The 16,753-nt window shown below is 44.3% G+C and overlaps 1 protein-coding gene across 2 annotated transcripts in view; it reads left to right on the top strand.

The window, feature by feature from the left end:
- The window catches only part of LOC118089033 (acyl-CoA (8-3)-desaturase), a 29,442-nt gene that overhangs the window by 8,337 nt on the left and 4,352 nt on the right, over positions 1-16,753 (top strand). The window contains exons 3-11 of one of the 2 annotated variants that reach the window (XM_035123387.3): positions 1,067-1,264; positions 2,154-2,255; positions 2,403-2,531; positions 9,722-9,782; positions 10,658-10,734; positions 12,559-12,656; positions 14,725-14,821; positions 15,582-15,661; positions 16,610-16,735. In XM_035123387.3, the coding sequence (XP_034979278.1) occupies positions 1,067-1,264; positions 2,154-2,255; positions 2,403-2,531; positions 9,722-9,782; positions 10,658-10,734; positions 12,559-12,656; positions 14,725-14,821; positions 15,582-15,661; positions 16,610-16,735 (968 nt within the window). The remainder of the gene's footprint in view (positions 1-1,066; positions 1,265-2,153; positions 2,256-2,402; positions 2,532-9,721; positions 9,783-10,657; positions 10,735-12,558; positions 12,657-14,724; positions 14,822-15,581; positions 15,662-16,609; positions 16,736-16,753) is intronic. The other variant, XM_060276923.2, reaches the window with a different exon arrangement.

Here is a 16,753-nt window from a genome sequence, read left to right as displayed (position 1 = left end):
GCCACGTAGTTCTGCATGTGCAACTATCTCATTGAATACAGCCCATGGGTTTGAAGTCAACCAAGATGAATGAAGCCAGTGGAAAGGTATCTGGGTGGCCTATCAAAACAAGAGCTACACCAAAAGGATCTACAGTAGTTGAGGGTGAGGGGCAAGAACTAGTTTTCAGTTGAAGAAAGATGAGGGCACTGCCAGAACACAAGAAAGAAAAAGAAACACTACTGGCAAACCTACTACTATCAAAATGGTAATGAAACACAGTACTGTATAATAAAGTATAATAAGAAGTATGACATGTCCAGAGATATGTAACAATTTTTTGGAACATACCTTCTCCAGGGGCAAAGAAATAGACTTTGATACCTTATTTGGGCATAATTGTAAAAAGCACCATGTCTCACCGCATGAAGTATCATACTTCATTGTATTCCTTTGACTTTGAAGAACATGTATCTTGAAACACACGGCACATTTCATTATGCTTTACTAAAGTTTACTATGCCGCAGCACAGTTTTGAGGTTTTGCCTTGATATCTTTTGTTGTTAAGAACTGGTTTTTAACATGGCCATTAAGAATACTGAATGGTCATCAAAACAATGGTTCAGCACCAGTAACTTACTGTATTATGATTTTGATAAAAAGTATACATTAGCACATATGTAGACTGGACCTAACAGTCAGGGGTATTTTAACTTTTTTAGACAGAATCTATACTACATTGACCTTTCAAAGCCTTTTTGTGTACAACTGTTTATGTGTGTCTTTTAAAATGAATTGTGAGACTATCTAGGTCAGGCTTCCTCAACCTCTGTCCTCCAGATGTTTTTGGCCTACAACTCCCATGATCCCTAGCTAGCAGGACCAGTGGTCAGGGGTGATGGGAATTGTAGTCTCAAAACATCTGGAGGGCCAAGGTTGAGGAAGCACGATCTAGGTTCTAACAATAGCCTCACCCTGGGATGGTTCTAGAGATAGAAAAGCTGGACTTCAGCATGCTCTCTGTAGGAGGTTGGATGAGGTCCCCTTTCAGAGGAGAGAAAACTGCAATGTGATCTCTCTCCACAGAAACTGCATGTAGATGATTTCCGTGAGCTCCGTGCTACCATTGAGAAGATGGGACTTCTGAATCCCAACCGCTTCTTTTTCTTCCTGTACCTCATGCACATCTTGCTGCTGGATGTGGCAGCTTGGCTCAGCCTCTGGTACTTTGGACCATCCTTGGTCCCTTTCCTCTTCTCTGGATTGCTGCTTGGCACTGTACAGGTAACATACAGATCAAACAGAACAGGGCAATGAACAGGCCAGGTTTGGGGGGAGGGCAGGATTGACAACAGTTTTAGCTACATTAGGCAGCACAAGGGGAGGCAAGATCCCTCTAGAAAGTGCCTATTTTCCTCCTGGCTTCTTGTAACCATTGCTTCTCCAGCTTACCACCCATGGCTGCCCAAAGGTTTCCTACCCTCAAAGAATTCTTTCCGCTCACCTACACTCTGCTTAAGCTAGGAACTCCTTAAAGCACCTTGGGGGTGCTATCTCACTCTCTTCTTTGAAATCACTCCATCAAGCTTTTGGATTAATTCCTCTGTCTTTATCTCCAGTCACAACAAAGTCTATGCATGTTGTTGTTGTTTAAAAAAAAGTTTACTGCCCTTCAGCTGAAGATCAGAGGGTAGTTCACAACATAAGAACAAAAAATGAGAAGACAAAAAAAATAATACAGCAAAAAGAAACCAATTATCCCCCCCTCCCGCAAACACATTTAAAGGGTCATAGAATGTTAATCAACCAAATGCCTGGTTGTAGAGAGATGGTTTTAAATATATGTAATGAAGGTGCCAGGTGAGCCTCCTGGGGAGAGCATTCCACAAACTGGGAGCCAACACAGAGAAGGCCCGTTCTCGTGTTGCCAAACTCCAGAAGTCTCGTGAAAGAGGCCTCTGATGATCGTCACTGGTTCATATGCATATTAATGGCACTTTTTCTCCATATTGTCCTGAGCTCTCCCTGCCTTCTCTTTTCCCTTCATTGACAAACTTCAGTCAGTAAAGCTCCCTTGGGTGGAGATAGGTCCTTTCCCCTTTCTGTTGCTACTTATGCTATAAAATGCTGCATGTATTTTACATTGTGGCATTGTGGTACTGATGTTTTCCAGGCGCAAGCTGGCTGGCTGCAGCATGATTTGGGACACCTTTCGGTCTTTGGCAAATCTAAGTGGAACCACTGGGTTCACAAATTTGTGATTGGACATCTGAAGGTGAGTAATGGAGCTGGGATTGTTCCTTAGCATCACTCCAGTGGTATTAAATGACGGAACCCCTTCGGCTGAGACTTTGCCGTGTCCTTTATGTGGGGCAAAGTATAAAGAGTCTAGTTTAGACCTCTTATTTATTTCTCTCTTCAGGGGGCACCAGCTAGCTGGTGGAATCACTGGCATTTCCAGCACCATGCTAAACCTAACTGTTTCCGCAAGGACCCTGATCTCAATATGCATCCTTTGCTTTTTGCGCTGGGAAAGAAACTCTCTGTAGAGGTGAGTCTTGCAATATTTTGGAAATGGCAGGGGAATGGGAAGGAAGTGGTGCTATATACATTGAAATTAGATTGGCATCGCCATGCTTTTTTTTTTTTTGGTACTGTGGGGAAGGCCTGGATAAGGCAGATTCCTTGCTTAAATTTAATTGAATCAAGGCAGAATGAGGTCCAAATCTTAGAGAGAGATTAGAAGAAGTTTATAGACATTCCACAGCCAAAGTGACATTCCTTTACATATTTTAAAAGAAGTTATATGCATGCTCACAGTTTTGCAATCATTACCAGATTTATGGCCTGTTTCTAAGTATATTGACTCAGAAGAATTTATTTGTTTCTGCATTGGGAAACAAGTTCTGGACTTGAGGCAGAAGAGATTCTGCTAAGGCCTTAAGCAAATATGTTAATCCTAGTTAAGTGCTATTGCAATTTGAAAGGTTTACTGACTTTTATTTGACCCCCTTGTTACGATTCAGAAGTTGCTACTCAATTTCATTTGAATGGTGGCTTTTTGGAATATTTTAAAAACAAAAGTAGAGCAGGTAAGATTTTTCATAATAACCTATGCTGGGCAAAATTATGAAAATCATCTGCCACTTAAAACTGAACTCACGCCAAACACAATTCTCTGTTATTTTACTGGTAGGAAGCCCTTAATGAAATAAAATGTTAATATAAATACTTTTACAAATCTAATGGAAGCAGTAGCAATCTGTATCTAGCTGATACATTTTGAAGAGTACATGAAATATTGTCCGTTGCATAGCTCTACTGCAGAGGTTTCCAAACTGTGTCATGACATGTCCGTGTGTCGGCTGCAGTGTTTAGGTGCGTCGCACAACTACTCCCTGCGCTTCTCCTGGGGCTGGAAAAGGGTTAGTTTAACCTCCAGTTTGGTAGGAGAACTGAATTACTGTTCACCAACATGAACAGTTTGGAAAGCTCTGCTCTACAGTTTCTAGGATGCAAGTATTGCAGCTCTGATTTTGGGTACCTGTACCATCCTTTATTTCTCTCTCCCCGCCTCCAGAGTTTAACCACAACTTTGGGTTGCACGATTGGGTTAGACTGGGGAAATAACGTGAGGAGGAAGGTTTAAGCACATGCTGCCTCCCACCAGTTCTGTTCAAGTCAAAACTGAAATCCTCCGCAGCTGGTTTCAAGTAAACAAAAGTCCTGAGAAATCTGATAACGAATCATCGATATCTTGTTTAAAGAATCCTTCTTCTTTTTTGTATGAAATCTGCAATACAATAATACAACAATACAACCTGTGCTGTGAGGAGCCTTTTGAATCAAATCAAACTGCTATTTAACTCCCTGGGGAGGTTTTAACTATTTATAAAAATGTAGTATCACATGTTATAACCCAGCTTGTTCATTTTGTTCCTTATCTTCTACTGTCATCAACCATTCCTGGTAAAAATATACATACTGTATTTTCCTTTCTTTTCCTAGTAGCTGGGATAGGTTTTAGGCTTGAGACATAAAGACCAGGAGGTTATTTAAATTGAACCAATGTACTAAAACTTATTCTTTTTTTTAAAAAAAAAACTTAGGACAAGTATTAATGGTTGGACTGTATTCAAATAGGCTTTGTTCAGTACACTTAATTGATGCTATAACCTAAGGAGTTGGCAATCATCTTGAACTAGGTTGCTTCCCTAATTAACAGGGCTAATTTCATTTAAATTGCCTGCCACCTCCTCTGCAACTTCCATAAGCCCCAGCGAACTTGGCCAATAATCTGGGATAATGGGAGTTGGAGTCCAACAACATTTGGAGGGCTACAGATTTCCTATCCCTGTCTTCTGTTAACTTGTCCACAGTTGGAACTCACTGTTTTGTTTGGATGTTATTGAACCGAAGCCTTTCTTCTGGTCAGCACCAGACTGACAAAGGTTCAGAACAGAAGAGGTTTACAAGCTGGCAGTCTCTGAAGACATCACATTTTCTTGAGCTCACCTTATATCAAACATACGCCGACTTTCTTGAAGCGTCACTTCAGAAGTCTTCCTCTTCCTCCAGGTCTTTCTTCATGAGTTTCTACTACATGAATTCTTTTGCCGTCATTTGGACAGTCTAGGCTAAGTTGTCCCTCTGCTGTCCCCTTTGACCTCTTTCAGATTTTCCAGTGCAGCTCTGCTTCTGCTTCTTCTTCTTGACGAATCCCCTTGACCCCAAACTTTCTCTTTTTAGAATTCTCTGATATATAAGTGTGGCTTTTTATTCACTGCAACCAACTCCTCTCCCAATCAAAACTATAGCCTGGCAGACTGATGGTTCAATACACCAATAAGTGGCAATGGAATGTCCACCCATTCATCTCTCAGTGACAAACTTCTTATGCCCTTTTCAATGTCTACCTCCTGCATTGAGGACTCCTACAGTCTCCCATGAAAGGGATGCGGGTGGCGCTGTGGTCTAAACCACAAAGCCTAGGGCTTGCCAATCAGAAGGTCGGTGGTTTGAATCCCCACAATGGGGTGAGCTCCCGTTGTTCTGTCCCTGCTCCTGCCAACCTAGCAGTTTGAAAGCACATCAAGTGTAAGTAGATAAATAGGAACCGCTCTGGTGGGAAGGTAAACAACATTTCCGTGCGCTGATCTGGTTCGCCAGAAGCAGCTTTGTCATGCTGGCCACATGACCCGGAAGCTGTATGCTGGCTCCCTCAGCCAATAATGCGAGATGAGCGTGCAGCCCCAGAGTCGTCCGCGACTGAACCAAATGGTCAGGGGTACCTTTACCTTTACCTTTACAGTCTCCCCTGACACTAGCATGTGATAGCAGTTCCCTTTTCCTCTCCAACATTAAAACATATTCATAGCTGCCAAGTTCTCCCTTTTTTTAAGGGAAATTCCTTTATGCTGAATAGGCTTCCTCGCGAGAAAAGGGAAAACTTGGCAGCTATGCATATTTGCTGCTTGGCAGGCTGTCAGCCGTGAATCTCAATATGACATTTCTATCTCAGGATTTTTACTATTTCTCCAGGGGGAGTAAATATAAATAGGATTGTTGACATAGTCTCATAATTTTTTTATCTTAAGTGGCTTATTTGTCATTTTCTTTTACCTCCCCTTGACCAATAATAATAATAATAATAATAATAATAATAATAATAAATCCTATTAAAAAAATTCCTGCTTTGTTAGTGGTTAGATTATTCATGAAAGAATTCACCTAAATCTCTATCCACAGTAGCTCCATTCAAGCCCATGTTGCTTTGATTACTTTGGTGCATGGTAGTATTTCAAAAGGCTCCCTTTGTCTGAGACATTCCTTTCATCCATTAAACTTGCTTGCTTGCCAGAGAAAGAAACTTCATAGCAAAGTATGCCGGTTGCTAGCAATCACCTTATTTCCAGTATGTGTCTTACTCCAACAAGTTATAAAACAACAACCAATGAATGTTATTATGCATTCCCCTCTTCACAGAACAGCAGAAAGGTCTACGGCCTGCACTGCTGTGTTAATTGACTTTGATGAGGGAGCCCTGGAGATTAAGGCCTGTATCCAACCTTGCAGTTCTGTTCGTGGAACAGACTCCTGTGTGCTCAGTGGAACTTCCCCTTCTTCTCCTGCCACCCGTGCGGTCTCAAAACCTGCTCCAGAAGGTTGGGAGACCCTCCACAGCAGATTTTTTTTGGGGGGGGAGTGCAGGGGGAGAAGAGGAAGTCCTGATGTGTGAGCGGAAATCCTCTTGCACAGTGCTGGATGTTTTTGTAATATTTGCTTTATATGAGCAAAGGATAAGTGGAGGCAAACAGGAGCTCACACAAGGCAGAAGATCCCCCAGAGGGAAACTTGTTCCCCCCTACTCCACTTTACAATCCCAGTTTTCCTCTCTTAATAATAATAATAATAATAATAAATTATTTTTATTTGTATCATACCCTCCCTGGCCGAGGCCAAGCTCAGAGGGGCTAACATCATAAAAACATCACAATATGCATAAAACAGTCATCCATTAATTAAAATACATCTTAAAATTAATTGAGACAAGTTAAAACCTGGGCAGGTGGCAATTATCAGGTTGGAATTGAGAGTGGTTAATACTTGCCAGCACCAAATGTTTCCACTGATCATACAAGGACCTGTGAGTGGGTTGGGGGCCTCCTTCGGGCTTGTTTTATACACCTGCCACTGCTGCCTGTCTGCCTGTCTTTCATTTCCATGCACACACATACCCTTTCCAAACTCTGGTGGGCATCTCAGTTTAAAAACAAGAGAGATCCTCAGCTACCAGGCGCTCCTAATCATGATATCCCATTTTTTAAAAATCAGCAATCGAGACAGCACTGTTTTCTAGAAATTTGCCTGACAAAGTAACAGTCAGCCATCATTCTTACCATTGTTGTTGTTTAGTCGTGTCCGACTCTTCGTGACCCCATGGACCATAGCACGCCAGGCACTCCTGTCTTGCACTGCCTCCCGCAGTTTGGTCAAACTCATGTTCGTAGCTTAGAGAACACTGTCCAACCATCTCGTTCTCTGTCGTCCCCTTCTCCTAGTGCCCTCCATCTTTCCCAACATCAAGGTCTTTTCCAAGGATTCTTCTCTTCTCATGAGGTGGCCAAAGTATTGGAGCCTCAGCTTCACGATCTGTCCTTCCAGGGAGCACTCAGGGCTGATTTCCTTAAGAATGGATAGGTTTGATCTTCTTGCAGTCCATGGGACTCTCAAGAGTCTCCTCCAGCACCATAATTCAAAAGCATCAATTCTTCGGCGATCAGCCTTCTTTATGGTCCAGCTCTCACTTCCATACATCACTACTGGGAAAACCATAGCTTAACCTATATGGACCTTTGTAGGCAAGGTGAAGTCTCTGCTTTTTAAGATGCTGTCTAGGTTCTTACCATAACAATATGTAAATCTGGCCTTTGTAATATACAAGCTCTCTCTCCTCCTTTTCCTTCTGGTCTGGCCTCTCAATGATATGTATGCACTATATTTGCCCTTTTGGGACGCCACCTGTTTCTCAGACCCACAGCATATATAGTTCTGGACAGTGCCGGTGCCAGGCTATTTTGCACCATAGGTAACTGCTTGCACACACACACACAATTGCTAACTTAAATTTTCAAAAAACAGATGTATTGTAGAAAAAATTAAAAGTGCAAAACTTGAAACTTATTAAATTGCAATAATAAGTAATACAGCAATCCTTGATTATCTTTCTCAAATACAAAAGAAAATGTTTTAGCACACCAATCATTTGGAATAGTCTTGTGAATTGTGATGTTAGAAATGCAAGTATCTTCGAAGTTTCAATTTCTGGCACATCAGAATTTCCCTTTGCATGCCTTTTCCTTTGCAAATGTTGCCACCCATTCCTTCAGGTCAAGTGCTGCAGCTTGACCATGTTTAAGTCATATACCGTAGTTGCCAAGCCAACTAGTTTCTTTTGCAACGTTGTTGAGCCTGTGTAAGTTTCTGTAAGTTTGAGCTTTGAGAAACTATGTCCAAAATAGAAAACAAAAATAAAGTATTATCAGAAATTTAGAAGATATAACAAAAACTAATCTGCATTAAAAGGTCAGTACTGCACCCATCTCAGGTCTTTGCCCTAGGCGGTTGCCTAGTTGGCCTAATGATAGCACTGGCCCTGGTTCTGGGTGGTCGAGACCCAAGTGTTTGTTTCATCAGGCTGGAATTAATTCCTGTTGGCTAAATTACTTTCGGTCTATCCTGATTCACTCCATCTTGACCTTATCCATTTTCGTAGCTACTTCAGTGTACAATGCATTCTTCTCCTTATTTAGTTATTCCCTACAAGTGCCTTCTGAGGTGAATCATGAATATTCCTAGTAATGACAAGCAGCAGCAGCGAAGGAGTGGGAGCTTGCACAGGCTGGGTGACGAAACTGGGGAAGAAGGAGTGAGTGGTGAGGAGGGATCCGAGGGCCAGGTTTGAAAATGCAATGGGGGGTGTTGCAAAGAGAACAGAGCCTGATGCTCTTGTGCTTTTGTTTGGAGGTGGACATAAATTGCAAACAAGGTTGAATGTAGAAAGGTTTGGAGTGAGCAGCAGGTGGAGCTGCTGGGCAGGCACAGCAAGTGCTCAGCCATTGATAAGGTAGCCAGACTGTGGAGGTTAGTTAGAAAGACTTGAGGTATCCATAGCTGCCAAGTTTTCCCTTTTCTCGCGAGGAAGCCTATTCAGCATAAGGGAAAATCCCTTAAAAAAAGGGATAACTTGGCAGCTATGGAGGTATCAAGCCAATGAAGAGCAAGCAATTAGCCAGTCTGACTCTGGGCAGAGCCTCCGGGGTTGGGAAAAGTGGCACAGTACCATGTTGGAAGCCTGTCATCCGCTGACTCATGTAATCTATATTGAACTTGCAAAGGAAAGCATCGTATACTGAGCCAGACCAGATCTAACTCCCTATTGCCTACTCCGATGGGCAGCAATTCTCCAGGATTTCAGACAGGAGGCTTTCCCAACCCTGGCTGGGAAATGCCAGTAATTGACCATTTTGTTCACTTTCCTACTGAGCAAGGTCCCTTCCCTTGTATCACTTCAAACTATAGGTGAGAGATTGAATGTTTCAGTACTTTACCATATAAAAAGCTCAGTGCACACACAAAATTATCATATAGTCGTACCTTGGTTTTCAAACAGCTTAGTTCTCAAACATTTTGGTTCCAGTTTGCGAACTATTTTTGGAAGCCAAACATTTGACGGGGCTTCCGTGGCTTCCGATTGGCTGCAGGAGCTTTGGTTTCCGAATGTTTTGGAAGTCAAACGGACTTCCAGAATGGATTCTGTTTGTCTTCCAAAATATGACTGTATTGGGAAGAGGGGTTCTGGTATATGCTGATCATGTGGTTGCCTTGGAATAAGGATGCTTGACAAATTAGAGATTTGTGAATTCTGTTGCCCCTCTGCACCTCCTGGATTAATATGTGAAACAGAACTTTGTTCTCCACCAGCTTATGCCCTTCCCCAAATGTTTGAGCATAGCTAAAAAAAAAAATAATCAACATAAGTTAACATGTGTTTTGAGAGAAAATATATTTAGAAATGCATATTCAAATAAGTGTTTGCATGTATTTTTTGTGTTTTTGAGAAGACTAGAGTAATGCAGAAACAGTACAGACTCAGGGGCGAAATCATGCAAAAATGAAAGTGGAAATAAACTGATTCATCCATCTATAGCACTTTTTGTGACCATTTTCTCCCTCCTACAGCTTGGTGTAAAGAAAAAGAAGTACATGCCTTATAATCACCAGCATAAATACTTCTTCATCCGTGAGTATAATTTCTTTTCTGCAATGGCTTTTTGGATGGCTTCAAAAATGGTTTTAGGCAAATTTATGGACGGCAAGGCTGTGTGCTACGTCCAGTACCAGAGGCAGAATGTCTGCCAGTTTCTGGGGAGCGCAAGTGGGGAGCACGCTGTTGCACTAATATCCTGTTTGCAGGTTTCCCGAAGGCATTTGGGTGGCGATTGTGAGAACAAGATGCTGGACTAGGTGGGCCCTTGGTCAGGGGCGTACGAAGTGGGGGGCGGAGGGGGCGGGCCGCCCAAGTGCCACTCTGTGTGTGTGTGCGTGCGTGCGTGCGTGCGCGTGTGTGACAAGATGGCCCCTGTCTCCCCCCAGCTGTAGAGTGGCCGAGGGCGCACGCAGTCAGTAGGGGCGCCGCTTGCATGGCATCCATACAGGCTGCTGCTCTCGCGCGCCATCCATTCGGGCGTCTTTACAGGGGGCCGCATGTGTGCACTCCTTACGGGATGCTGCACATGCGCAGTCTGTACGGGGTGCCGCACATGCGCACTCCATACAGCTGAGAGCAAATATCTGGATATAACTATTAGGCTCCAGCATGCTCTGCCTCTGTACCTCTGAATGGCCCACAAGGGTTCTTGGTCTGACCCTGCACCTGAGGTTCGTAGCGATCCACCAAATGCAAAGATTAGCAGGAGTCGGCACCATTGCTGTTTGGGCTAAACCAATGAATCTGTGCCCTGACCAAAAAAAAACACCACTCTGGTCAGGTAGAGCAGGGAGAGGGAAAAGTGAGAGAAAATGACATGCTTACACGACAAAGCTGAAGGCCTTGCTGTCTTGGGCCACTCATTTCTTTTGAGCCAACCAAGACTGTTTCTCTGAATTCTTCCCTAGTTGGACCACCAGCTCTGGTGCCTCTCTACCTGCAGTGGTACATCTTCTACTTTGTTGTCCAGCGCAAACAATGGGCGGTGAGTATGCCTGAGCCCAGCTTCCCCAGATCAGCTGCCCTGGCATCAAGGGAACAGGCTTGTTCCACGAGAGCTAGGAGCTCGTTGCACCACACATTTGTCAATGGAACACTCTGTAGTACTCTACATACCTCCTTACACCCATTCTTGGTTTCCCAACAATGTATTGTCTTTCGGGCTGGAAAAAAAGGTGAAACTATAGGGAGGGGAGATCTTTAGCACATGGCCATGTCACTAAACTCACACAAGTTGCTTAGCTTACCTCAGGCATGTCAAACCTGAGGCCCTCCAGATGTTTTGGCCTACAACTCCCATGATCCCTAACTAGCAGGACCAGTGGTTGGGGAAGATGGGAATTGTAGTCCAAAACATCTGGAGGGCCGCAGGTTTGACATGCCTGGCTTACCTGCTTTCTGTTTTCCTCGGCTCTTTGTCGCTGAGGCTGCAACGCTGCACTTTCATTCTTTTTAAAAAATATGAACTGGAACTGAAGACTTAAAAGCTACTCTTCAGTGTTTATGCTAACATTTCCTCTACACAGGGCTCTTCTCAGTTTAGGTTTTTCCTCTTTCTAAATTAGTTTGCCGCTAGGTATTTCCAGTTAAAGTTTGACTGCGGTCAAGGCTTAATTGCTACATTACAGCTGAAGGACTGCAATTTCGCAACAGAACGACCTCTTCAAGAGTTATGGTTCAGTTCCTGAGATGCAGTGCCCCTTTTCAGCTCCAGGTGATAGATTTATATACGTAAATGGATATTACCTGATCACAGAGATGGTCTCCCTTGAGAGCAGGTCCTATTATAGCAGGAGGGATAGTTATCACAAGGGTGAGCAAATCAGAGGTGTGGATTGCACAATTTTACAGTGTGGGCAATGGTATCAGGGGATTAGAGAAGAAGTGTTGAGTTGTCCAAAGGACACGGTTCGTTGGGTAGTAGAGAAATGCCTAAATAAAAAAATAAAAAAATAAATCTAAAGTAAGGGAAATTAGTTAGGATCCTCTGGGAGCCAAACAGTATAGTCTGCTTTAATCCTGGCTAAGCTTGCACTTTCCTAAACTTACACTTTATTACTATTGCTATTATCATTTATTAAATTTATTTACCTCACTTCATCTGAAGATCACTGGGCGGTTTACAACATAAAAAACACAAAATTCATAAAATAATAGCACAAAACAAAACCCCAACATATTTAAGAGGCCATAGAGTGTTTAATTAGCAAAAGGCCTAGTTGAAAAGGAACATTTTCACCTGTTGCCTAAAGATATGTATTGAAGGTGCCAGGCAAACCTCCCCAGGGAGAGCATTCCACAAGTGGGGAGCCACTGCAGAAAAGGCCCACTCTCATGTTGCCACGCTCCGGATCTCTCATGGAGGAGGCACATAAAGAAGGGCTTAGAATAGATAATGATTGCAGGGCCCAGGCCAGTTTGTATGGGGAGAGGCAATGCATGGGGTATTTGGGTCCTGGGCCATTTAGGGCTTTAAAGGTAAAAATCATCACTCTGAATTGGGCCTGGAGGGGCAGAAAGATGTCAGGATGTGGGGAGTGAAAAAAGATTAGATGAGGAATAACAGGAATGCGTGTAAGAAACTTCCTGACCGAGACAGGTTTAAGCATGTGTGTGGACACTTAAAATAGCTTTGGGAGATATCTGGGCTGTTACCTTTTCAGTATATCAGACTGAAGGCGAGCACAGGTTTAGTGATAGGAGACTGCATAGGTGGCCTCTGAGACTGTGCATGAGCAAATTGGTGGGGGAGGTGTGCAGCACTATGCCATGGCCTTCTGCAGAGCATTCATCCTTTCCTTTGCGACAGGATCTGGCCTGGATGGTGACTTTCTACATCCGTTTCTTTTTGACTTACTCATACCTACTGGAACTGAAGGGTCTCCTTGGTCTCTTCTTTCTGCTCAGGTGAGTTTTATTTGGATCCATACCCTAACCATAACCAGTTATTTGGGGTTACCACATAGTCTCTCCCAAGTCAAAGATCTTTGTTTGCACTGCAGTACCACATTCTGGCATGGTCAAGAAACAGAACTTTTCCAGGATAATGAGCCATGTATTGAGAGGGGCCCCATGGTATGTGTGTATGCACACACGCGCGCGCGCACACACACACACACACACACACACACACACATTGTGTTTCTGTGCGCACAGGTGCATTGCACCTTCCCCAGGGTCACAGCAGTCTGGGCTCTTACCTGGCCACATCCCTCTGCCCACCAGAACAGCAGGTATTTTGTTCCTGCAATACTAACTTGAAGTAGCCACCCCTCCCTGAGCCTGCTCTCACAGTCAGTTAGATTCCACTCACAAGCTTGCACCAGAAGCATGGACCCCACTGCCATACGCCAGCCATAAATGATGTTTAAGATTTACTGATTTGTATTGACTAATGTTGAACATACATTCTAAAACAACAGCAACAATTTTAATCTTCACCCTTCCTCTACATCTTTCCCCACCTGATTAGTTTTCCTTTGCTTGGTGTGGTTTTGATATTGTTTGGATTGTGGCATTCTACTCCCCTTCAATAATAATAACAACAACAACAACAACAACAACAACAACAACAATTTATTATTTATACCCTGCCCACCTGGCCGGGTCTCCCCAGCCACTCTGGGCGGCCCCCAACCAAACATCAAAAACAGTATAGCATCAAACATTAAAAACCTCCCTAAACAGTTGTCTTCTGAAAGTAAAATAGTTACTTATTGCCTTGACATCTGCTGGGAGGGCGTTCCACAGGGCGGGTGCCACTACTGAGAAGGCCCTCTGTCTGGTTCCCTATAACCTCACTTCTCACAATGAGCGAACCGCCAGAAGGCCCTCGGTGCTGGATCTCAGTGTCCGGGCTGAATGGTGGGAGTGGAGACGCTCCTTCAGGTATACAGGACCAAGGATGTTTAGGGCTTTAAAGGTCAGTACTGTACCAACACTTTGAATTGTGCTCGGAAACGTACTGGGAGCCAGTGTAGATCTCTCAGGACCGGTGTTATGTGGTCCCGGCAGCCACTCCCAGTCACTAGTCTAGCTGCCGCATTCTGGATTAATTGCAGTTTCCGGGTCACCTTCAAAGTAGCCCCACGTAGAGCGCATTGCAGTAGTCCAAGCGGGAGATAACCAGAGCATACACCACTCTGGCAAGACAGTCCGTGGGCAGGTAGGGTCTCAGCCTGCATACTAGATGGAGCTGGTAGACAGCTGCCCTGGACACAGAATTAACCTGCGCCTCTATGGACAGCTGTGAGTCCAAAATGACTCCCAGGCTGCGCACCTGGTCCTTCAGGGGCACAGTTACCCCATTCAAGACCAGGGAGTCCTCCACACCTGCCCGCCTCCTGTACCCCCAAAACAGTACTTCTGTCTTGTCAGGATTCAACTTCAATCTGTTAACAGCCATCCATCCTCCAACCGCCTCCAGGCACTCACACAGGACCTTCACTGCCTTCACTGGTTTTGATTTAAAAGAAAGGTAGAGCTGGGTGTCATCTGCATACTGATGAACACCCAGCCCAAACCCCCTCATGATCTCTCCCAGCGGCTTCATATAGATATTAAAAAGCATGGGGGAAAGAATGGAACCCTGAGGCACCCCACAAGTGAGTGCCCAGGGGTCTGAACACTCATCCCCCCCCCACTTTCTGAACACGGCCCAGGAGGAAGGAGCGGAACCACTGTATGACAGTGCCCCCAGCTCCCAGCCCCTCTAGACAGTCCAGAAGGATGTTATGGTCGATGGTGTCAAAGGCCGCTGAGAGATCCAGCAGAACAAGGAAACAGCTCTCACCTTTGTCCCTAGCTCGCCGGAGATCATCGACCAGCGCGACCAAGGCAGTTTCAGTCCCATGGGGTGTGTGTGGTTTTTGTTTTGTTTTTTGAAGCTGTTTCAGTCAAGTATTGGTGCTTTTCCATAGGTTGTGTGGGTTTGGTTGGATGGAAACACAATAATTTACTTCTGTGCTTTGTGCAGATTTATAGAGAGTCACTGGTTTGTCTGGGTGACACAAATGAACCACATTCCAATGAACATTGATTACGACAAGAATGTGGACTGGCTTTCAACCCAGGTAATGTGCACGATTCCATCAGTTATGATCATAGATATGAGACTTATACAGGAGGTGCCTAGCATCTTAGGAGCTGAAGTATAATTGAGTGACTGGAAGGGTTATGACGGAATACTAATAACTTCACAGGATGTTCTGGGTTGAGGGTGAAAGAGGACAGACTGTGGGAGTAAAAGAAGATTAGAGAAAGGAATAACAGGAATGCTTGCAAGTAACTTCCTGACCCAGAACTTTTATACCTCTGGTGTCAACACATGGAACTCCCATCAATTATTGCTGCTTGTTATGAGTCCCATGTCCAGTGAAGCCCTAACCCATCCTTCCTACTGCTCTCACTGCATTCATAATTTAGAATTAATGCACACATGGGATTTTGTCATGGGTGGGTGGGGTGGCTGCTCACATGCTTCACATTTGGGCCCCAGAAGTCATGCAATAACGGTGTTACTCTCTGTGCTGACCCTCTGTGGTTGACATGGGAACTGGGGAGGTATATGAGGTGTTGAGGTTTTTTGCCAGCATTCACACAGACATATATTGTACAGCCCTGCGGTCAAGTAGGCCCATGTGGGGCACGGCGATCTGATAGGTAAACTGCTCCCAGTTGTTAGTTCCATCTATTTATTATTGTTGTTCTTATTCTAAGGACTAGGATGGGGAGTTGAGGGTATGTCACAGTTCCCTGGAATGCCTAGCTAGAACTGAAACAAGAATATCCTCATGTGGTGCCTTTTTAAATATAGTTTCTCTCTCTCTCCAGCTCCAGGCAACATGCAACGTAGACCAGTCCCTGTTCAATGACTGGTTCAGTGGGCATCTCAACTTCCAAATTGAGCACCAGTGAGTATATATTGCTTTTTTCACCAGATGGAAGGTGTCTTAAGGACATCAGCTAATATGAAGCCTAGAAAAAGAATGGGATCTAGTTCCCCGAGAGGCTTATTTCATGCAGTAGTAAGTGACTTGTAGGGGGCTGAAGAGGATGGAGGCCTCATAAGATACCTAACAATTCAAGAGCCTGGAGTCCTTTATGGTATACATGTGATTCAGTCATGTGGACGACTGAGCTTGTAGGGGCTTCACGTACTGCTGAAGAAGCATCATGTGGGTAGTCTTTGGGTATAATGAGGAAGCAGAGCTGGACAAGGGATATTGCAAAGTTGGATTCCTGTGTGAAAACAGCCTTGGACCAGGCAGGCACCCAGGACATGGCAATGCAAGAGGACCCAAAGCTATGATTATAATATTAGGACAAGGCCTTTTGCAACAGTTGTTTACAGAAGAAATCATTAAGCTTTCTTGTGAGTGATTGGGCAAGTTTCACAAAGAAGTATTGCACACACTAATAATAACAATAATAATATAATAATAATTTATTATTTATACCCCGCCCATCTGGCTGAGTCTCCCCAGCCACTCTGGGCGGCTCCCAATCGAATATTAAAACAATACAGCATTAAATATTAAAAGCTTCCCTAAACAGGGCTGCCTTCAGATGTCTTTTAAAATTAAGATAGCTGCTTGACATCTGATGGAAGGGCGTTCCACAGGGCGGGTGCTGCTACCGAGAATGCCCTCTGTCTGGTTCCCTGTAACCGCACTTCTCGCAATGAGGGAACCGCCAGAAGGCCCTCGGTGCTGGATCTCAGTGTCCAGGCTGAATGGTGGGGGTGGAGATGCTCCTTCAGGTATACAGGCCCTGTTTAGGGCTTTCAGGAAGAAGAAGGCTCTCTAGAGCTCTGAGGAAGCCATCCGATCTGGCAGCTCCCCCTCTCCCTCTCTCCACAGCCTTTTCCCCACCATGCCTCGACACAACTTCCACAAGGTGACCCCCTTGGTGAAGTCCATATGCGCAAAGCACGGCATAGAGTACCAGTCCAAGCCTCTGCTCACAGCCTTTGCAGACATTGTACAGTAAGTATCAGTGAATGT

This window comes from Zootoca vivipara, chromosome 1, assembly GCF_965207765.1.
Source record: "Zootoca vivipara chromosome 1, rZooViv2.hap1.1, whole genome shotgun sequence".
Taxonomy (NCBI): domain Eukaryota; kingdom Metazoa; phylum Chordata; class Lepidosauria; order Squamata; family Lacertidae; genus Zootoca; species Zootoca vivipara.
Note: the sequence above shows the minus strand (reverse complement) of the source record. Positions and strands in the feature narration are given on the sequence as shown.